The 23691-nt window shown below is 38.7% G+C and overlaps 1 protein-coding gene and 3 pseudogenes across 1 annotated transcript; all 4 read right to left on the bottom strand.

The window, feature by feature from the left end:
* Positions 1-9743: 9743 nt before the first annotated feature.
* On the bottom strand, positions 9744-10988 carry LOC130707653 (cytochrome b-like; annotated as a pseudogene).
* Positions 10883-13334, bottom strand: LOC130707652 (NADH-ubiquinone oxidoreductase chain 5-like; annotated as a pseudogene).
* Positions 13335-13491: 157 nt separating this feature from the next.
* LOC130707654 (ATP synthase subunit a-like) lies at positions 13492-17274 on the bottom strand. Its single transcript, XM_057543764.1, is given in 1 exon segment — positions 13492-17274. A coding segment is annotated over 1 exon segment (681 nt). The 5' UTR covers positions 17110-17274; the 3' UTR covers positions 13492-16428.
* Positions 17275-17339: 65 nt separating this feature from the next.
* LOC130707655 (cytochrome c oxidase subunit 2-like) lies at positions 17340-19004 on the bottom strand (annotated as a pseudogene).
* Between the last annotated feature and the right edge of the window lie 4687 nt (positions 19005-23691).

The following is a 23691-nucleotide window of genomic DNA, read 5'->3' as shown; positions in this document are numbered from 1 at the left end:
AATTAAACCTAGAAATAATATGAACCTTAAGTTTTCTTAAATGTTTTAATACTTTATACACTTACTGTAATTGCTATATAAACTAAATAAAATTTCTACTTAAATGCACAGACCTAAATCAATTGCTAATTATACATTTTAAGTTGGATCACAAATTTTACCTGTTATCTAATAGACTAAAGTATTTTAAACATTATAAATACTCAAAAGGCAAGCATATTTCCTTAACTCATAAATATTAACACTGTGTTTATCTTAAATATATCTGTAATTAATTCCAAACTTCCAATTAAAAAAAAATGCTACCAATGAAACAATTATATCATCCTAAGCAGTTGTGGGGAATAATTTCTTAGTCAAGAGTGAGTATTGGGAGATATGGACTAACATGCTGAATGAATTATTTCTAGTGACCTGATGGGACATGTAGATACCTATTCATAGTCATTATGTCATGGGCATTAAAACATTAAGAAATGACACCAAAAAAATGTTGGTCTCATAACCTAAGTATCCTTGACCTTCATCTACTCAAGGGAGTCTACTCAAGGTAGGAACCCAACCTAAGTTGCTACCTCATTTGAATGGCCTTGATGTGTGTGTGTGTATGCACTCATAGTTACATTCCTCAAAGCAGAGGTATTTAATTTAACTCTTAAATTAATTGTGATGGTGGCCAGGGGGTAATAGCAGAGGATGCTTATATGGAGAAGAAAAGTAACTGTACGCTTGCTAGCTAGAGATTCCAGAGGAAGGAAAGGTATGAAGCTAGAGATTCTGTGTTGCCCAAGGAGTTCCTTTTCGCTAATGAGGAGTCTAATAGCACTGATCTTTTAGAACAACCCACAATCAAGTGGTCAGAATCTAAGATTCCAGTTCTAGGAGAATGGAAGGGAGATGAGAACAAAGGAAGATGAGAAAGGCAGGCATGTGAGACCTACAACTGCAGATTGGCTGGGACTAGAGAGAGGTGACGGAGATGTCCAAGTCACAAAATGTAAGCTCAATCTTCCAATTAGGAAAAGTGATAAGAATAAGAAAGGATTTGTAATATTTATAATTATATTTATAATTATGTCCTGTATAACCAACAAGTAGTTTGGTGTTTGGTTGTAAGAAGTTCCAAAATTGGTTAATTCAGAGATGCAAGAAGATAGCTCAGGTGTTTTCCAACTTTTTCTTATCGTTATTGGCCTTTAAATTCAGACTTGTCCCTCAAAGGGTCTCAGGGAAAATAGATGACCCTTAAATTAGCATAACTCAACTTTATTTACAAAAATGTGGGAAGATTGTAGGCAGCCACAAGGGATAGTACTGTTTGCCAAGGGGCTGGCTGGTAACAGCAGGACGGCCACCATCCCTAGGCATGAAGGAGCAGGAGGAGGGAGCAGCTACTAGAACCAGGAAGGAGGAGGTGTGTAGAGAAGTTAACCTGAAACAAGCTGTGACCTTCGGCATGAAGACACAGCCACCTGAGGGGACCCTGCAGGAGGGAGATAGAGGGATCACTACTTCCTTTACTGTCCTCTCTTCCTCCAGTCACCTGCGTGAGCTCCTCGTTGGTTAAACCCAACAGGAAGTCATAGAGCAAGGGAACACTTTACCTTGTCCTAATAGGTAAGCCTCCCAGAGAGCAGAATGGGGAAGGGAGGAGAGTTTATCTAGAAGGTTAAACAGGTGATAACCAGCACAGCTGTTTTGCTTTAAACATCGTATTCTCACATAACCATTTGTAGTGATGAGAATGAATGCCTCTCTTGATGTTTCTCTACTATTATTATTATTATTATTTTAGAGAGAAAGAAACCTTTCTCAGAAGCTTCCCAGAAGATTTTCCCATAGAGCTCATTTTCTGGCATGTTCTAACTACAAGGGCGAATGGGAAAATTAGTATCACAATGGGGGTGGGGAGACAAGCAGGAAATCACCCTTGGTGGGCAATCAGCCATGTGCATGTTATAAGAAAATTGTATTTCTTTGGAAAATTTAAAAGATCTAATAAATGGCTAATAGTAAAAGGCTAATATGAAAAAGTGTCACAAGGGTGTGGAACAGCTAGAACTCTCATATATTTCTGGTGGGAGTGTAAAATGATATAACCACTCTAGGAAATAATATGGTGTTTCTTAGAAAGCTAACTATACTCCTACCATACAATCTAGTCATTCCATTTGTAGATATTACCCAACAGAAATGAAAGCATGTTAGTACAAACATATACGAGATGTTCATAGCAGCCTTATTTGTAGTAGCCTCTAACTGATAACAACCCAAATGCCACTCAACAGGTGAATGGATAAACAGATTATGGTATATACATACAATGAAATACAACTCGGCATTAAAAAGAATGAGGTATTGATACACACAACGCAGATGAATCTCAGTTATGCTAAATGAAAGAAGCCTCACAAAAAGGAACACTATGTAAATCTATTTAATATAAAACTCTAGAAGATAAATGCAAACTAATCTATAGTGACAGAAAGTAAGTCTGGGGGAGAGGAATGAGGAAGGGGTAGGCAGGGGATTACAAAGGGCAAAAGGAAACCTTGGGAGTGATTGGATATGCTCATTATCTTATTGCAGTGGTTCCATTGGTTCATATACACGTCAAAACTGATCAAGTTGTACACTTTAAATACATTAAAGTGTATATATTAAAATAATTATATTCAGAAGCAGTTGATTATATGTATGTTATAACTCAACAAAGCTGTTTTTTTAAAGAAATAAATCCACACAACTATACCCCAATTAAAAAAAAAGAAAGAAAGAAATCCAATAAAGTTAAATCTAAAAATGAATTCTTAAAAATTTTTAAATTAAAGCATTTTGTAAGTCAAGGTATTATTTTGTGGTAGTCATAAAACTCAGTTCACACATGGATTTGAGTGGATGAAGTCAGTTTCCTTGTTGAAGAATTCTCAGTAAGAGCCTATGAATCTTTAGCTCCAGGCTAGTCCTTATAGTGTCACAGGAACTGGACAGGGTATAGTATATAAAGGAAAATTATAGAATTATCCTTTCTTTCTCCCTTTCTTTCCTTTTCTTTCTTTCTTTCTTTCTTTCTTTCTTTCTTTCTTTCTTTCTTTCTTTCTTTCTTTCTTTCTTTCTCTCTCTCTCTCTCTCCCTTCCTTCTTTCCTTCCTTCCTTCCTTCCTTCCTTCCTTCTCTTCCTTCCTTCCTTCCTTCTCCCTCTCTCTCTTTTTGTCAGAATCATGTATGCAAACAGTTCCTGCAGTACCACTTATTTGGGTACTGGGCCTCCTGGATTGGGTTTTTATATTTATCTTTTTAATTTCTATCTTGTTTTCCTTTTGGTTACCTTCCAGGAAATTCCCTCATCTTTATCTTTTAATTCTTCTATTGGGTTTTTTATTTCATCTAAAATAATTTTACTTTCCATGAGCTTGTTTTTCTGTTTTGAATGTCTCTTTTTAAAAACAGTTCTCTGTTCTTGTTCCATGGTAGTAATAGTTTACTTATATTGCTAATGATTAATTATTGGGATTTTTTTCTCTTCAAGTTCTTCTATCTTTCCAATGTCTATGTTACCTCTAAGTAGTTTCCAGTTTTATTGTTTGTTTTGGACTCCACATTTCCCTACAATTTTCCATTGTCTGATAATCCTCAATGACTCACCTTTAAGAATGGCTGTTAAAAACAGGCTGATTAGAAGTTCATGGTATGAGATCAGCTAACTGCGGTATTTGTTGCAAGGAATCTGCCAGAGCCATTCAGTTGAGGAACACCAAAACTATCCTTTGTCTTTCTTTTGGGTCAGTCAGATTCTGTAGGGAAGGTGCCCCAGTTTTCTCCCTCTAGTGAAGGTCTGGCTGCCCGTGTTTTGGGAGCCACAAAGGGGAACTGGGTCAGGGATTTCAGGGATCCTATGTAGACATTCACATATGCTTTCTATTTTCAGGATAGACCCTCAAGACTCTCCCCCTGTACAGATACCCTCTGTTTTACTGTCTTCAGGGAATAAAACTTCAGTCTCACTGCAGTGAGAGAGGAGAAGATGCTCAGCTGCATGGGGTTGGGAAGGGCATCTGACTATTAGACTTTAAATCACTCCTCCTTTTCAGAGTCTCTACTCACTCCTTCCTTATTTTCAGAAGGGCTGAGCCTTTGGGGGATTCTATAGTATACACTGTGCTGGACTTCAGCTTTCTTTGCTGCCAATTTATGATCCATTTTTTTTGTTTTTCCATATCTTCAAACTCCTTTACCATTTATTTGTTTGTTTTTAACTTGCAAAATGCTTTTTCTGCTGTCTCCTCTCCAAATAACCCCACACTTGGGTTTATGCCTTAAGAAATGCCTTTTCTGATGATTAGGTAAGGTTTCCGAAGGGAGTGAAATCAGCTCTGTGATTTGTCAAAAAATTTTTTGAGGCAATGCCTTTTTCACATCTGTGGGCATAATCCTATCCACCTCCTGTGATTCTTCCAGTGATGGAAGGCCTACCAGCAGACATCCATGGCAGACTTTGACCAGCTAGACCAGGGGTCCTCAACCTCCTGGCTGCAGACTGGGAGCTTCATCTGTCACTCCTCATCGCTCTCCGTCATTCGCATTACCACCTGAACCATCCCCCCACACCACCCACCCCGGTCTGTGGAAGAATTGTCTTCCACGAAACTGGTCCCTGGTGCCAAAAAGTTTGGGGACCACTGAGGTAAACAGTAGAATGAATGAGAAAGTTTGGGTGTCTCCTGTAAGCCTATCACTATTAGAAGACAAAGGGCATAGATTTTTTCCTTTTTTCATCTTTACATACAGAATATGCATGAGGCAAAGGGTAAGAGTGTATATTTTAGCAATAATCACAAGTAGTAAGGATTCAAGCTGAAATTTCTTAATTTTTGTAGAAAATTCATATACATATATGGAGATGGATAAAATTTGTGTAACAGGGTGGGTTAGATTAAAAACATAAATTTTTTGTGGAGGCAGTAGCCTGGAACCACGTCCTAACTACATCCTTGCCTTGTGTTGTACTTTCCTATGTTTATGGTGAAAATGCAGACATTTTGGTGTAGGAACTTGGATGCATTTCTAAAATATTATCCAATATACTATTACATGATTAGATGGCTCTTCAATACCCTTTGGGTATATTCTCATCATAGAACCATTTTCTTCTCACTAAAGACCACAATTCTAAAACTTAGTTGATCAACACCTCTGACTAACAAAAATTTTGCAACATTTCCATGGTTTTGGAATTATTGCAGCTTAATTACCTATTTATCTTGAGCTATGGTTCACTATAAAGCTCTTAAAACCAATAGACATATCTTGGAAATTATAAATAATATGCAGCTATGAACATTGGGGTGCATGTACATCAACAGATAAATGGATAAAGAAGATGTGGTATATGTATACAATGGAATACTACTCAGCCATAAAAAAAGAATGAAATAATGCATTTGCAGCAACATGGATGGAATTGGAGGGCATTACGTTAAGTGAAATAAGTCAGATAGAGAAAGACAAATCCTGTATGATATCACTTATATGTGGAATCTAAAAAAATACAACAAATTAGTGAAAACAATGAAAAAGAAGCAAACTCATAGATACAGAGAACAAGCTAGTGGCTACCAGTAGGGAGAGGGAAGGGGGGAGGGGCAAGATAGGCATAGGAGATTAAAAGGTACAAACTCTTATGTATAAAATAAGCTACAAGGATATATTGTACAACACAGGTAATATAGCCAATATTTTATAATAACTGTAGATGGAGTATAACCTTTAAAAGTTGTGAATCAGTATATTGTACACCTGCAATTTATATAATATTGGACATCAACTATAGTTCAATTTAAAAAAAAAGAATTTAGCTATTATTTAAAAAAAAGAAAAGAATAACCCCCCCACCCCAAAAAACAACAACAACAATAACAACAATAGATAGGCAGGATGACCTGCCGTTCAATACTGAGAGTTATCTCTGGAGCTTCCTAGGATTTAAGAGCTGTTGTATGAATTTATATAGAGAAACCAAATGAGGCTGTTTATGAGAAACTTTTTCTCAAAGTTAGTAAAGACTTTAGGCAGGAACTTGGCTGCTGATGGCAAATGCACAAGTAGATGTAAATGTAATTCAACCATTAAAATCTAAACCCATAGAAGTGAGGAAATTCACAGTTAAAGGAGGAAATGGGTTGTGCAGCACTTTCTCCAGCCGTGAGGCACAATGGGGTGTATTGAGGAATTGGAGACACCCCGTAGTGTGAGGCATTGAAGGCATCTTTCATGTTTCATCCCTAGCTTGCAGATTTCAGAGCATTTATGGATTTGAATATTCCTTGTAAAGTACCATCTTTTGGGAGATGGTTAGAAAGAAAAGAAACTTCTGTGTTTTTCCTTCCTTATTGCAATGAGGCTGGGGATGAAGGTACGAAGGTGAATTCATATCGCATGAGAGAATTTTGGGTGAGTAATCTGAAACATCAATGTCCTGGCTGACTATTCCTTCAGGATTTCATGCATTCCTGATCCATGTGTACAGACCTCAGTTTGGGCAAAGCTACTGGACAAACAGAGACTTAGTGTAACCCAGCAAGCTCTGTTCAGCTTGGATGTACAGAGCTTGATTTCTTATCAACATGAGAGCTATTTGGAACAATGGAAAATCATTTTCCATTTCCACTTCTCTCAACTATAGTAAGATAAAATCTCTATTTGGCTTATGCACGATTGGGTGGTTGGTGGTGAACAGAAAATCTCAGAAGTGACCTAGTAACACCCAGCTGGTATACATTTTGTAGTTTGGAAAAAACAATTTGAAATATATATTTTAAACGTGTCTTAATCTTGACATGCTTTCAAGACTATATAGTAAATATAACATCTCAAGTGACGAGCAGAGTCATAGCAGTTGGAAACCTGGAAGGAAGTCTCTTGTTTGCCCGAAAAATGAAAGCACATTGAGCCGGCACACAGAACATAGGCATGTGTACACAAAAATACACGTGCATGTACACACACACACATACACACACACACAACTGGAGCAGTATTATTCAGAGATCTGGAAAGCACCTGAATCACACTCTAGGGAAAAAAAAAATCTAAGTATCTTTTCTGCTTTTTTCCTTTCAAACAAAATTTCATTGTATAAGTTTGGGCATTCCACATTTCAATGTGAAATTAATCAGAGTAAGAGACCTAAGCACAGGGAGAAGCATGGTTGACATCACAAACAATGATCTAGGAGCATTACTGATGTCACGTGAATAAACACACTTTTAGTAAGTCAAGGAGCCTATATGGCTACCACCATGATATAAAGAATGTGTGCCTATATGCACTTAAGGTCTTAAAAATGACTCCACCCGTATCATCTACACTAAAAGAAAAATGTTTATAATAATACATATATTGACTTCTGCTTTCTAGTCAATAACAAGATTTATTGTCCCACTCTTCAGTCAATTTTAACCTCTTTGGGTCAACAAATCTTGATATTGATCTCAACAGAAGTCAATACCTGCTTATTATTTACCTCCACATTTAGACTCCTACCAACAATTCTTATGGGCATTCCTTGACAGGCAAAAGTGAATACTTGCTACCTCCTTTCTATACAAGGTAAATTTCTGTGGGGTTTATATATAATGTCACTTTTACAAGCCTAAGTTCAGATCTAGTTATAAAACTAAATGAGGAAAAAAGATAGATGGGTTTCAATAATCTGTAATTATAAACTAGGTAGAGGTTTAGTATTCCCTTATAATTTCCCAAAAAATAAAATCATGATTTTTATATTAACTATTCTCTAGTCATTTCCTACATCAGAGATGATTAGACAATGTGATATTTTTCATTCGCAAAAAAATGTTTTTAAGAGTGAAAATCTTAATCTGACAGTATATAAAGGTTAACATTCTAGACTATTTTAAATGCTTTCAAAAGCAAGAAAAGCAGACAAGTCACACATTCCAGAAATTATCCAAATGTCTGCCAAGCTCTAGCATCTAAATGTTGAGATATTTGAGATGTGTAACTTCCATCCTAGTCAAAGATATTCTAGGTTAGATAACTAAGCAGCTTTCAGGAAGGGATTTTTGTTTGTTTGTTTGCCTGGTAACTGAAAAGAAATGAATATCAAGGAAGCAGCCTTGCCTGGACTTTTTTAATGAATGTGGCACGAGTTCTACCAAAGGCAATTATTAAACCATCCCCCAAAGTTGTTTGTTCCGCTTACGAATGCAGCCCTGGTTCCATAAGACCTCTAGGTGTAAAACAGCATCATCAGCTGTCTTGCTAACCTCACCTGTTGAAATATCAAAAAGAAAAAAAAAAAAACACCAATATGTACAAACCCAGGGGCAGACAAAAAAAAAATACACTCAGGGCTGTAAGGAATTAATTTTTTAAATTCAATAAATAAACCTCCATTGCACATGTATGCTAAAATGCTTCAAATTAAAATTCAACAATGGTTATCTTTTGTGCTGCCCTTGAAATACTCTGCCTTCTCTAGATTGACTCACAGACATCATAAGGGCCACATTTAAAACCTATGCCTTGCTGCAGGCAAAATGCCAATAAATAATAACAACAAAAAGGGAAGAAAGAAAAAGACAAATGGAGCAGGTAACGCAGATTGCTTTATCACCAGCCGAAGTTTGCTGCGGCACCGTTCCTTCTATTTTCCATATTATATAATTGTGAATCAAATGTGAAGAAACCGAAAATGGAACATTAGGAGAAACAAAGAACACAAGTATTTAAACGTGTGTTAATTCAGAATACGTATAAGCTTTCATAATAATTTAGAGTGGTTTTCTAAAAGATGTGAAAGCATGCATGTTCTTTCAATAGCCACTACTAGCTTGTTAATCAATTTTTATAAGCTTTGTCTAAGAGAGTTAATTTTTTAAAACTGTGCCACTAATTTCACATTGTGCTTCCTGAATAAATTCATTAGCTTCTCTTACAAGTTTTAGTTTCTATGTGCCAAAATAACCTGCTCAAAAGTGAAAAATGCACTAGGGGAAGAGAAAAAGAAGCCTGCTGTTATATAAACTTCAAACTCCTTTTGAAAATGTAATTTAAGCACTTAGTTTGTGAGTTTAGACACATCTGTAAATTCATCTTGCAGGTCCATTTCTCAAATTTTTTCCCCCTTGCTTCTCCAAAATCAGAAAAACAGCTTTCATTTCAATGAAACGTAAAAACGATTAATGGGCCCGGTGCGAGAAGAGGGATCCCTGCCGAGCGGGTTGCTGGTTTCACGCGGCATGCTGATTAAGCTCGTGATCTAATGGAGCGGCCATAAGAATTAGTTCTGTTAGATTAGCTTGTGGATGCATAAGAGCATGCACTAATGTACTGTCAATGAATATTATGTAATATGTAAAATTAATAAATTTTAATACGGGCTTTAACTGCTCGTGGTGAAGATAATTGAATGTACAATTATACATAGTATGTATACATATACATATTTACAGGACATCGCTATTACTGGTTATGTGGACATGCATACATGCACGGGTACATAGTAGTATGTAATAAGATAAGTTATTTTTAATACGGACATAGTACTGTGGCCTTGTGGTTATTGTACAATATATATTTTTCAGGGAATAGTTTATGTAGAATTTCAGCTTTGGGTGCTGATGGTGGAGTGTGATGCTTCTTCCTTGAGTCTTAGGGAGGTGTGGTTCGCTCTCCTTTTCCGGTTTACAAGACCGGGGTAATTAGTTATACTACAAAGACTCTTCATTTTATAAGCTTGTTCTCGATAAGACTAGCTACTGGTATTAGTACTAGGATTAAGAGGAAGTAAAGGATGGATGCGAGTTGGCCTACGATTATGTAGGGGTGTTCTATGGGTTGGCCACCGATCCATGTTAGGGTTAATAGGTCTGCGACTAATACTCAGAATAGAAACTGGCTGAAGGGCCGGAATATTATGCTTCGTTGTTTGGATGTGTGGAGTATTGGGATGAAGGCTAGGATTAGGATTGAGAGTAGTAAGGCTAAGACTCCGCCTAGTTTATTGGGGATTGATCGTAGGATTGCGTATACGAATAGAAAATATCATTCTGGTTTGATGTGTGCTGGGGTACTGAGTGGGTTTGCTGGGGTGTAGTTGTCGGGGTCTCCAAGCAGGTCCGGTGCGAATAGGGTTAGTGTTAGTAGGGTTAGGATTAGTAGTAGGGCGCCTAGAATGTCTTTGATTGTGTAGTAGGGGTGGAATGGGATTTTGTCTATATCAGATGGAATACCTGTGGGGTTATTGGATCCTGTTTCGTGGAGGAAAATGAGGTGGACAATTGCTAATGCTAGAATAATAAAAGGGAGGATGAAGTGGAAGGCAAAAAAGCGTGTTAGTGTTGCTTTGTCTACAGAGAAGCCACCTCAGATTCATTCGACTAAGGTAGTACCAATATATGGGATTGCTGATAGGAGGTTGGTGATGACGGTTGCGCCTCAAAATGATATTTGTCCTCAGGGTAGGACGTAGCCTACGAATGCAGTGGCTATAACTGTGAATAGTAGGATGACTCCGATATTCCATGTTTCTCGGAAGGCGTGGGAGCCATAGTATAGGCCTCGTCCTATGTGGGCGTAAAGGCAGATAAAGAATATAGAGGCTCCATTTGCATGTAGATATCGGATGATTCAACCGTAGTTTACGTCTCGGCAAATATGTGTAACTGATGAGAAGGTGGTTGTTGTGTCTGGTGTGTAGTGTATTGCTAGGAATAGACCTGTTAGGATTTGTACAATTAAGCAGAGGCCGAGTAGAGAGCCAAAGTTTCATCATGAGGAGATGTTTGATGGGGTGGGTAGGTCGACGAATGCGTCGTTGATAATTTTTATTAGTGGGTGTGTTTTTCGGATGTTGGTCATTGATGTTCTTGTAGTTGAATGACAACGATGATTTTTCATGTCATAGGTCATGGTTGAAGTCCATGTGAGAATAATGATAACATACATTGTTTTTATTTTAAGCATTGTTTTTGTAATTAGTTTTGTGGGGGTTTCTTCGAAACCTTCACCTATTTATGGGGGTTTAGGATTGATTGTGGGTGGTGGTGTTGGATGTGGAGTTGTTTTAAGTTTTGGTGGTTCGTTTTTGGGCTTAATGGTATTTTTGATTTATTTGGGGGGAATGTTGGTTGTGTTTGGTTACACAACGGCTATAGCCACTGAGCAGTATCCTGAGGTTTGGGTCTCTAATAAAGTTGTGTTAGGGGCAGTTATTTTGGGATTGGTGATAGAATTTTTAGTTGTGGCTTATGCTTTGAAGAGTGGAGAGGTGAAGATTGTATTTGAGTTTGATGGGCTAGGGGATTGGGTTGTTTATGATACTGGAGATTCTGGGGTTTTTAGTGAAGAGGCTACGGGGGTTGCAGCATTGTATAGTTATGGTGTTTGGTTGGTGATTGTTATGGGTTGGTCTTTATTTATTAGTGTTGTAATTATTATGGAGATTACTCGGGGTAGTTAAATAGGATTATGGTAAGGATAATGATGATGAGGAAAGATAAGAAGTAGAGTTTGATAAGGCCTTGTTGATTAGAGGTTAGTGTAGAGGCTTTTAATTGGATGAGGGCTGTGGTTTTTGGTAAAATAGTTTCTAGTCAGATTAAGTCTAGTAGGGAAGTTGCTAGTTTTTGGCTTATTAATAGGTCAAGGTAAGGGGGTAGGCGATGTATAATTGTGGGGAAATACCCTAGTAGGGTGGAGAATTTAGAGGAGTTTGATGGATGTATATATTTTAGGTTTTGTGTATCAAGGTTAATTTCAAATGCAATAATGAAGCCGAGGGTTGTTATTGCAAGGGCGGTTAGTTTTAGGTGCAGGGGTATAGTTATTAGGGGTGTGGTTATTGGGGGGATACTGTTGGATAGGATGAAGCCGGCAAAGATACTTCCAATGAGTAGTCGTTTGATGGGATTGATTAGTAGTGGGTTGTTTTCGTTGATAGTTGTAGAGGGAGGGAAGCGGGGTTGTCCTAGTAGTGTGAAGAAGATGATGCGGGTGCTATAGACGGCTGTGAGAGAGGTGGCGATTAAAGTTAATAGTAGGGCTCAGGCGTTGGTATAAGACGAAGTGGCGGCTTCGATAATGGGGTCTTTGGAGTAAAATCCGGCGAGGAATGGTATTCCTGTTAGTGCAAGGCATCCAATAATAAGGGCGGTTGTGGTGAATGGGAGGGCTTTAAATAGTCCTCCTATTTTTCGGATGTCTTGTTCGTTGTTGAGGTTGTGGATGATGGAGCCGGAGCATAGGAATAGTATGGCTTTAAAGAAGGCATGTGTGCAAATATGTAGGAATGCTAAGTAAGGTTGGTTGAGGCCGATTGTTACTATTATTAGGCCTAGTTGACTGGAGGTGGAAAAAGCAATGATCTTCTTGATGTCATTTTGGGTGAGGGCGCAGATGGCTGTAAATAGGGTTGTGATGGCGCCCAAGCAGAGGGTTACTGTTTGGATTGGTTTATTATTTTCTATTAAGGGGTAAAAGCGGACAAGTAGGAAGATTCCTGCTACAACTATTGTGCTTGAGTGGAGTAGGGCTGAGACTGGGGTGGGACCTTCTATTGCTGATGGGAGTCAGGGGTGAAGTCCGAATTGGGCTGATTTTCCAGCTGCGGCTAGTACGAGTCCTATTAGGGGGAAATTTAGGGGGTTTTGGTTGAGTATAAAGATTTGTTGTAGGTCTCATGTGTTTATGTTGAAGAGGAATCATGCTATTGATGCGAGGAGTCCGATGTCTCCGATACGATTGTATAGGATTGCCTGGAGGGCGGCTGTGTTTGCGTCTGTTCGTCCGAATCATCAGCCAATGAGTAAGAAGGATATAATTCCTACTCCTTCTCATCCGATAAAGAGTTGGAAGAGATTGTTAGCTGTAACGAGAATTAGTATGGTAATGAGGAAAAGGAGTAGGTATTTAAAGAATTGGTTGATATGGGGGTCGGAGTGCATATATCATATGGAGAATTCTATGATGGATCATGTAATGAATAGTGCTACTGGTATAAATATAAGTGAGAAGTAATCCATTTTGAAGCTGAGTGTTAATTTGAGGGTTTGAATGGTAATTCAGTGTCAGTTTGAGATGAGTGTTTCTTGGTTTGTATGGAGGTAGATTATTGCGGGGATTAGGCTGGTGACAAAGGCGCAGAAGACAATATTTTTTACATAGGATTGGTATTTGTTGTCTTTGTGGGAATTTATGTTGGGTACTATGACTGGGGTGGTTAGGATTAGTAGTGTAAGTAGGGCAAAAGAGGTAAGTAAGTTTATTACTTTTATTTGGAGTTGCATCAATTTTTTTGGTTCCTAAGACCAATGGATAACTGTTATCCTGTAAAAGTTTGAAAAAGCCACAGTTGTTAGGTGTGGGAGCATGAATTAGCAGTTCTTGTGGTACTTTTTCAGTAAGTAAGAAGTTTTAGGTCTTCTATTGTTAGTTTCACAAACTAATGTCTTTCTTAAACTATACTTACAGTAAAGGGGCCCTAAGATAATTTTGGGGTTTAGTGATAGGAGTAGGAGGGGGATAATGTGTAGGGCTATTAAGGCATGCTCTCGTGTGAAGGATGGGGTAATATTGTTGATGTGGTGTGTGTGTTTGCCACGTTGTGTTATGATTAACATATATAGGGAGTAGAGAGCGATAATTACAATGTTTGTTCCTATTAGAAGGATGGTAGGGTTTGATCATGAGAAGACTGATATGACTACGAGTAGTTCTCCGATCAGGTTGATGGTTGGGGGTAGAGCGAGATTTGTTAGGCTTGCTAGTAGTCATCAGGTGGCTATTAGTGGTAGAAAGACTTGAAGGCCTCGGGCTAGGATTATGGTCCGGCTATGGATGCGTTCGTAGTTGGAATTTGCTAGACAAAATAGTATAGAGGATGTGAGGCCATGGGCAATTATTAGAGCGGTAGCCCCTATATAGCTTCAGGGGGTTTGGATAAGGATGGCTGCGATAACAAGTGCTATATGGCTGACTGAGGAATATGCAATGAGTGATTTTAGGTCTGTTTGACGTAAACAGATAGAGCTAGTTATGATTATTCCTCAAAGGGAGAGTATGAGGAATGGATATGCTATATGCTCTGTTAGGGGGTTAAGCATGGATGTAATTCGTAGCATGCCGTAACCGCCAAGTTTTAGTAGTACGGCTGCAAGTACTATGGAGCCTGCGATGGGGGCTTCTACATGTGCTTTGGGTAGTCAGAGGTGTAGTCCATAGAGGGATATTTTTACTAGGAAGGCTATTATACAGGCTAGTCATATAAAGATGTTGGATCAGGAGGTGGATAGTGGTTGGGCTCAGTGTTGTAGAAGTAGAAAATTTAAGGTTCCTGCTGTGTTTTGCAGGTATATTAGTGCTACTAATAGTGGGAGGGATCCAACTAGTGTGTAAAACAGGAAATATAGTCCTGCGTTGAGTCGTTCTGTTTGGTTACCCCAGCGAGTAATGATGATAAGGGTAGGGATTAATGTGGCTTCAAATATAATGTAAAATAGGATTAATTCGGTGGCGGTGAATGTTATGATTAGGAGGGCTTGTAGTGTGATTAGTATTGTAATATAGAGTTTTTTTCGGACTGGTGGTTCTTTAATAAGATGTGATTGGCTTGCTATTAGTATTAAGGGGAGAAGTCATATTGTCAGGATTAGAAGTGGGGTGGAAAGGGGGTCAGAGAAGAAAATTAGTGAATAATTGAGGCTGTTGTCGTTGAGTTGATTAAGGAGGAGTAGGCTTGAAAAGCTAATTAATAGACTATGGGTTGTGGAGTTAATTCAGATTATGTTATTTTTTGATAGTCAAGTTAGGGGTATTAATATGATTGTAGGGATAATAAATTTTAGCATTGGAGGAGGTTAAGGCTTTGCACGTAGTCGGTACCGTATGTGTTGGATACTATAACTAATAAAGCTAGTCCGATAGCTGCTTCACAGGCTGCGAAGACTAGGAGGATAATAGGTATCATGTTGGCTAAGGTAAAGTGTGAGCTTAGAATTGTGAGGGTTGCTAGGACAAAAAGTGATAGTATTATACCTTCTAGACAGAGTAATGAGGATATTAGGTGGGATCGATATATTAATAGGCCCACGAGGGACATGCTGAAGGCTATGAGAATGTTTATATGAATTAAGGTCACTTGGTAATTGTGAATTTAGTCACAGTCTAGTGGGTCGAAATCACTTGTTTTATTTTAAACTAAGTACCATATTCAGCTCATTCTAGGCCTTCTTGGGTTCATTCATAAGCTAAGCTAGCTGCTATTAGGGAGATTAAGAATAGGGCTATTGTGAGTATTGTGTTTAGGTTGTTTGATTGGATTGCTCAGGGAAGGGGAAGTAGGAGGGCAATTTCTAGGTCAAAGAGGAGAAAGGTGATGGCTACCAGGAAAAATTTTATGGAGAAAGGTAGGCGGGCTGATCCTATGGGGTCAAATCCGCATTCATATGGACTTGTTTTTTCTGCGTATACGTTTAGTTGGGGAAGTCAGAAGGCAATAAATACGAGTAGTATAGCTAGGGTTATATTTGTTAATAGTGTTAGTAGAAGGTTTATTGTTCTTTTTCGGGATGTACCGAAACTAACTGATTGGAAGTCAGTTGTACTTGTTAATACTAAAAGGACTAGGAACCTCATCAATAGATAGATACGTAAAGAAATAATCATACGACGTCTACAAAGTGTCAGTATCAAGCGACAGCTTCAAAGCCGAAATGGTGATTTGATGTAAAGTGGAATTTTACTTGACGTAGGAAACAAACGATGAGGAATGTTGATCCAATAATTACATGTAATCCATGAAAACCTGTAGCTACAAAGAATGTAGAGCCATAAATTCCGTCTGAGATTGTGAAAGGGGCTTCGTAGTACTCTGATGCTTGTAATAGGGTAAAGTAGAGGCCCAGTGCAATTGTGATGAAGAGCGCTTGAAGTATGTGTTTGCGATTTCCTTCTATTAAGCTATGGTGGGCTCAGGTAATAGATACGCCAGAGGCTAGCAGCACGGAAGTGTTGAGGAGGGGAACTTCTAAGGGATTTAAGGGGCGGATGCCTGTTGGTGGTCAACATCCGCCTAGTTCTGGAGTGGGAGCAAGGCTTGAGTGGTAGAAGGCTCAGAAGAAGCCTGTGAAAAATAGGACTTCTGAGACGATAAATAAAATTATTCCGTATCGTAGTCCTTTTTGGACGGTTGGTGTGTGGTGGCCTTGGAAGGTACTTTCTCGGATGATGTCTCGTCATCATTGATATATTGTTAGGATATTTGTTGATAGGCCTAGAGTTAGTAAAATTATTGAGTTGAAATGGAATCATATAATTAGGCCTGATGTTATGAGAAGTGCTGATAGAGCTCCAGTGAGGGGTCAAGGGCTGGGGTTTACTATGTGGTATGAGTGAGTTTGGTGGGTCATTATGTGTTATCATGAAGGTATAGGCTTACTAGGAGGGTAAATACGTAAGCTTGAATTAGGGCTACAGCGAATTCAAGAATGGTTAATAGAGCAAGGATAGTGAAAGTGATGAGGGCTATTAATAAACTGGTATTTATTAGTACAAGGGTTGTTTCTCCAATTAGATGTATTAGTAAGTGACCTGCTGTGATGTTGGCAGTTAGTCGTACGGCTAGTGCTACTGGTTGAATGAATAGGCTGATGGTTTCAATAATTACTAATATAGGAATGAGAAAGGTGGGTGTACCTTGTGGTAGCAGATGTGCTAAGGATATTTTTGTTTTGTTGCGGAAGCCTGTGATAACGGCACCGGCCCATAGGGGGATAGCTATTCCTACGTTTATTGAGAGTTGTGTGGTAGGTGTAAATGAGTGAGGTAATATTCCAAGGAGATTAGTAGAGGCAATAAATAGGAATAGTGAGATGAGTATTAGAGATCAAGTTTGTCCTTTAGGACTGTGTACATTTATTAATTGTTTTGATGTAAGTTTAGTTAGTCATTGTTGAATGGAGATTGTACGGTTGTTGACCAGTCGGTTTGGTGTGGGAAATAGGATAGATGGGAGGATAATAATTAGAGTGGTAAGAGGGAGGCCTAGTATTATTGGGACTATAAAAGGGGCAAATAAATTTTCGTTCATGTGGTGTCTCAAGGGGTTTGTTGTTTTTGTGTTTTGGTGTATATTGGTTTAGGGCTAGGGGAGTAGGAGTGGTTTGAGATTTTTAGTTGGAATAACACAAAGAGGGCTAAGAATATAGAAAGGATGGTGAGGAGTCATGTTGATGTATCTAATTGTGGCATGTCATTAAGGGGAGTTATAAGCTCTCAATCTTCAACTTAAAAGGTTGACGCTAATTTAGCTTCTTAATGACGTTATAGTATTGATGCAGATCATTTTTCAAAGATTTCTAGGGGTACTATTTCTAGGACAATTGGTATAAAACTGTGGTTTGAGCCGCAGATTTCTGAGCACTGTCCATAGAATAGGCCTGGTCGTGTTGATATTAAGGTTGTTTGGTTTAGGCGTCCTGGGATTGCATCTGTTTTTAGGCCTAGAGAGGGTACGGCTCATGAGTGTAGTACGTCTTCTGATGAGACTAGTATTCGGATTGTTATTTCTATGGGTAAGACAACTCGATTATCTACTTCTAATAATCGTAGTTCTCCTGGCTTTAGGTCTGATGTTGGGATTATGTAAGAGTCGAAGCTTAGGTCTTCGTAGTCAGTGTATTCATAGCTTCAGTATCATTGGTGGCCGATTGTTTTTACAGTGAGGGAGGGGTTATTAACTTCGTCTATTATGTAAAGGATTCGTAAGGAAGGTAGGGCGATTAAAATTAGGATGATGGCTGGAAGGATAGTTCAAACGGTTTCTACTTCCTGGGCGTCTATAGTACTGGTATGTGTTAGTTTGGTCGTGAGTATTAGGGTAATAATGTATAGGACTAGGGAGCTAATTAGGAAGACGATTATTAGTGTGTGGTCATGAAAGTGTAGGAGTTCTTCTATAATAGGTGATGTTGCATCTTGGAAGCCTAATTGAAATGGATATGCCATGGAGATATACAGGATTCTCACTTGTAACTTAACTTTGACAAAGTTATATAAGGTTTTACTAATATCTCGTTTATAAAGAAAGACATAGTGGTTATGATGTTGGCTTGAAACCAATGGGAGAGGGTTCGATTCCTTCCTTTCTTGAATATTTTGGGTTGACGAATGCTGGTTCTTCGAATGTATGGTATGGTGGAGGGCATCCGTTTAGTCATTCGAGGTTGGTAGTGGTGAGATCTACTGCTAGTACTTCTCGTTTGGATGTGAATGCTTCTCAGATAATGAAGATTATTAATATAACTGCTGTTAGTGAAATAAAGGAGCCTATGGATGAAATGGTATTTCATGTTGTATAGGCGTCTGGGTAGTCGGAGTACCGTCGAGGTATACCGGATAGGCCTAAGAAGTGTTGTGGAAAGAATGTTAGGTTTACACCTACAAATATAATTATGAAGTGAATTTTTGTTCATGTTGGGTTAAGTGTATACCCTGAGAATAGTGGGAACCAGTGGACAAAACCTCCCATGATGGCGAAGACTGCTCCTATTGATAATACATAGTGGAAATGAGCAACTACGTAGTAGGTGTCGTGTAGGACAATATCTAGTGATGAGTTGGCTAGGACAATACCAGTTAGGCCGCCCACTGTGAAGAGGAAGATGAAACCTAGGGCTCATATTAGGGCAGGAGATCATTTAATGTTACCTCCGTGTAGTGTTGCTAATCAGCTGAAGACTTTTACTCCTGTGGGAATGGCAATGATTATAGTAGCTGATGTGAAGTATGCTCGTGTGTCAACGTCTATACCTACTGTAAACATGTGATGGGCTCATACGATAAAGCCTAGGAACCCAATGGATACTATAGCTCAAACTATTCCTATATAACCGAAAGGTTCTTTTTTTCCTGAGTAATAAGTCACAATGTGTGAAATTATTCCGAACCCAGGGAGAATTAGAATATATACTTCGGGGTGACCAAAGAATCAGAATAGGTGTTGGTATAGAATGGGGTCTCCTCCACCTGCAGGGTCGAAGAAGGTTGTATTTAGGTTTCGGTCAGTAAGTAGTATAGTGATTCCGGCTGCTAAGACGGGTAATGATAGTAAGAGTAGTACTGCCGTGACTAGGACGGACCATACGAAAAGGGGAGTTTGATATTGGGTTATGGCAGGTGGTTTTATATTGATGATAGTTGTGATGAAGTTGATGGCTCCGAGGATTGAGGATACGCCGGCTAGGTGTAGGGAGAAGATGGTGAGGTCAACTGAGGCTCCTGCATGTGCTAGGTTTCCGGCTAAAGGAGGATATACAGTTCAGCCTGTACCTGCACCAGCTTCGACTATTGAAGATGCTATTAATAGTAAGAAAGAAGGAGGAAGTAGTCAGAAGCTTATATTATTTATACGGGGGAAAGCTATGTCGGGTGCTCCAATTATTAGGGGGACCAGTCAGTTTCCGAATCCGCCAATTATAATAGGCATGACCATGAAAAAGATTATCACGAAGGCGTGGGCTGTTACTAATACATTGTAGACTTGGTCGTCTCCGATTAGTGTGCCAGGCTGACCTAGCTCAGCGCGAATTAATAAGCTTAGGCCAGTGCCTACTATTCCTGCTCAGGCACCAAATAGTAAATATAGGGTGCCAATGTCTTTGTGGTTGGTTGAGAATAGTCAGCGGTTTATGAACATAGGTAAAATGGCCGAGTAGGTATTAGACTGTAAATCTAAAGACAGAGGTTGAGTCCTCTTTTTACCAAGTCCTGTGGTGAATGATCATTTTGAATTGCAAATTCAAGGAAGCAGCTTCAAATCCTGCCGGGACTTCTCCCGCCTTTTTTTCCTCGCGGCGGGAGAAGTAGATTGAAGCCAGTTGATTAGGGTATTTAGCTGTTAACTAAAAATTCGTGGGAGATGTATCCCTCCAATCTAGTGAGGATTTAGCTTAATTAAAGTGTTTGATTTGCATTCAATTGATGTAAGATATAGTCTTGCAGTCCTTATTGGGCAGGAGTTAAGTAAATTATACTTGCTTAGGGCGTTGAAGGCCCTTGGTCTAAGGGTTTAACCTAAACTCCTATAGTAGGATTGAGAGTATTGGTGTGAGGGGTAGTAGTATTGTGGATATTACGATTGCTGTTGGTAGGAGAATGGCTCGTTTTGTGGAGTTGAATTGTCATTTTATTTTTATGTTGTTTATGGAGGGGAATAGTGTTAGTGCTGTGGAGTAGGTGAGGCGTATGTAGAAATATAGGTTGAGTAGTGCTGTGATGGCTATGAATGTTGGTATAATAAGGATGTCATTTTTTGTTAGTTCTTGGATAATTATTCATTTGGGTATGAATCCTGATAGTGGTGGGAGTCCTCCTATTGAGAGCAGGGTGAGTATGGTAAGGGTTGTGATAATGGGTGTTTTGTTTCAGGCTTGGGATAGTGATAATGTAGTAGTAGTTGAGTTTTGAATGAATAATATGAATATGGTGAAAGTTATTGTGATATAAATTAGTAGATTTAGTAATGTTAGAGTTGGATTGTATAGTAGAATGGTTGTTATCCATCCTATGTGGGCGATTGATGAATAAGCTATGATTTTTCGGAGTTGTGTTTGGTTTAGTCCACCTCAGCCTCCAATTAAGATAGAAAGTAGGGATATAGTTAATATTAGGTGTAGATTAATTGAAGGTGAGATTTGGTATAAGATTGATAGGGGTGCTAGTTTTTGTCATGTTAACAGGATTAGTCCTGTGGCTAGGGGAATGCCTTGTGTTACTTCTGGAACTCAGAAGTGGAAGGGGGCTAGTCCTAGTTTGATGGCTAGGGCTACTGTTATGAGTATGGATGCTGTTGGGTTGAATAGTTTTGTGATGGTTCATTGGCCGGAATATATTAAGTTAATAATGACTGCTATTATGAGTAATGCGGAAGCGGTGGCTTGTGTTAGAAGGTATTTAGTAGAGGCTTCCGTGGCTCGTGGACTAGGGTTTTTTATTATGATAGGGATGAAGGCTATCATGTTTATTTCGAAGCCAATTCAGGCTAGTAGTCAGTGAGAGCTGGTGATTACTATTATTGTACCCAGGATAAGGGTTGTTAGGAGGAGAATAAAGATAAATGGGTTTATTAGTATGGGAAGGATATAGACCAACATTTTCGGGGTATGGGCCCGATAGCTTGTTTAGCTGACCTTACTATAGATTGTAGTGTAATATGGTAGCACGAAGAACTTTGAATTCTTAAGGGTAGGTTCAACTCCTATTATTCTAGAAATAAGAGGATTTGGGCCTCTATTATTTACTCTATCAAAGTAACTCTTTTGTCAGACATATTTCTTATGTTTGAGGGGGAATGCTTGCAGTTATGATTGGTAATGAGATATGTCATATGCAGAGGGCTAGTGTTAGGGGAAGGAAATTTTTTCAAAGTAGGTGTATTAGTTGGTCATATCGGAATCGGGGATAGGATGCTCGAATTCATAGAAAGGATATTGTGAGTAGTAATGTTTTGATAATAAGATTTGTTGTGTATAATTCTGGGTTGTAGGGGTTGTGGTATGTCCCTAGGAATAGAATAGCTGTGAATATATTTATTATAATGATGTTGGCGTATTCTGCTAGGAAAAATAGGGCGAACGGACCTGCTGCGTATTCTACGTTGAAGCCTGATACAAGTTCTGATTCTCCTTCTGTTAGGTCAAAAGGGGCTCGGTTGGTTTCTGCTAGAGTGGAGATGAATCATATTATGGCTAAGGGTCATGATGGGAATAGTAGTCATAGTTGTTCTTGTGTTGTGGCTAGTGTTGATAGGGTGTATGAACCATTTATTAGGAGCACCGATAGGAGGATAATAGCTAGTGTTACTTCATATGAGATTGTTTGTGCTACTGCTCGGAGGGCTCCGATTAGTGCGTATTTCGAGTTGGAGGCTCAGCCGGACCATAGGATGGAGTAGACGGCTAGGCTGGATTAATGAAATCGTAAATGAAACGATTTTTACGAAAATCGTTTTTAAACAGCTCCTTCAGTGGGAGCTCCAAGTCTGAACCACTGGACTAACAGAGAACCTCAGACCCCAGGGAATATTCATCAGAGTGAGGTCTCATGGAGGTCCTCATCTCAGCACCAAGACCCACTCTACCCAACAGCCTACAAACTTCAGTGTTGGAAACGTCAGGCCAAACAACCAATAAGACTGGAACACAATCCCACACATGAAAAAAAAAAAAAAATGAGATGGCAAAAAATTATGTCACAGATGAAGGAGCAAGGTAAAACCTACAAGACCAAATAAATGAAGAAGAAATAAGCAATCTACCTGAAAAAGAATTCAGAGTAATGATAGTAAAGATGATCCAGAATCTCAGAAATAGGATGGAGGCACAGATTGAGAAAAAACAAGAAATGTTTGACAAAGATCTAGAAGAACTAAAGAACAAACAGATATGAACAACACAATAACTGAAATGAAAAATACACTAGAAGGAATCAATAGCAGAATACCTGAGGCAGAAGAACAGATAAGTGAGCTGGAAGACAAAATGGTGGGAATAACTGCCAAGGAACAGAATAAAGAAAAAAGAATGAAAAGAATGGAAGACAATCTCAGAGACCTCTGGGACAACAATAAATGCACCAACATTCGAATTATAGGGGTCCCAGAAGAAGAAGGGAAAAAGAAAGGGTCTGAGAAAATATTTGAAGAGATTATAGTCGAAAACTTCCATAACATGGGAAAGGAAATAGTCACCCAAATCCAGGAAACACAAAGAGAGTCCCATACAGGATAAACCCTAAGAAAAACACACCAAGACACATATTAATCAAACTAACAAAAACTAAATTCAAAGAAAAAAGTTAAAAGCAACAAGGGAAAAACAAAAAATAATATACAAAGGAATCCCCATAAGGTTATCAGCTGATTTTTCAGCAGAAACTCTGCAGGTCAGAAGGGAGTGGCAGGATATACTTAAAGTTATGAAAGAGAAAAACCTACAACCAAGATTATTCTACCCAAAAAGGATCTTATTCAGATTCGATGGAGAAATCAAAAGTTTTTCAGACAAGCAAAACCTAAGAGAATTCAACACCACCAAACCAGCTTTACAACAAATGCTAAAGAAACTTCTCTAGGTGGGAAACACAAGAGAAGAAAAAGACCCACAAAAACAAACCCACAACAATTAAGAAAATGGTAATAGGAACTTACATATTGATAATAACCTTGAATGTAAATGGATTAAATGCCCCAACCAAAAGACACAGACTGGCTGAATGGATACAAAAGCAAGACCATGTATATGCTGTCTACAAGAGACCCATTTCAGACCTAGGTACACATACAGACTGAAATGGAGGGGATGGAAAAACATATTCCATGCAAATGGAAATCAAAAGAAAGCTGGAGTAACAATACTCATATCAGATAAAATAAACTTTAAAATAAAGACTGATACAAGAGATAAGGAGGGACACTACATAATGATCAAGGGATCAATCCAAGAAGAAGATGTAACAATTATAAAGGTTTATGCACCAAACATAGGAGCGCCTCAATACATAAGGTAAATGCTAACAACCATGAAAGGAGAAATCGACAGTAACACAATAATATTAGGGGAATTTAACACCCCACTTACACCAATGGAGAGATCATCCAAACAGAAAATAAGTA

Source organism: Balaenoptera acutorostrata, chromosome 1, assembly GCF_949987535.1.
Source record: "Balaenoptera acutorostrata chromosome 1, mBalAcu1.1, whole genome shotgun sequence".
NCBI classification, from domain to species: domain Eukaryota; kingdom Metazoa; phylum Chordata; class Mammalia; order Artiodactyla; family Balaenopteridae; genus Balaenoptera; species Balaenoptera acutorostrata.
Note: the sequence above shows the minus strand (reverse complement) of the source record. Positions and strands in the feature narration are given on the sequence as shown.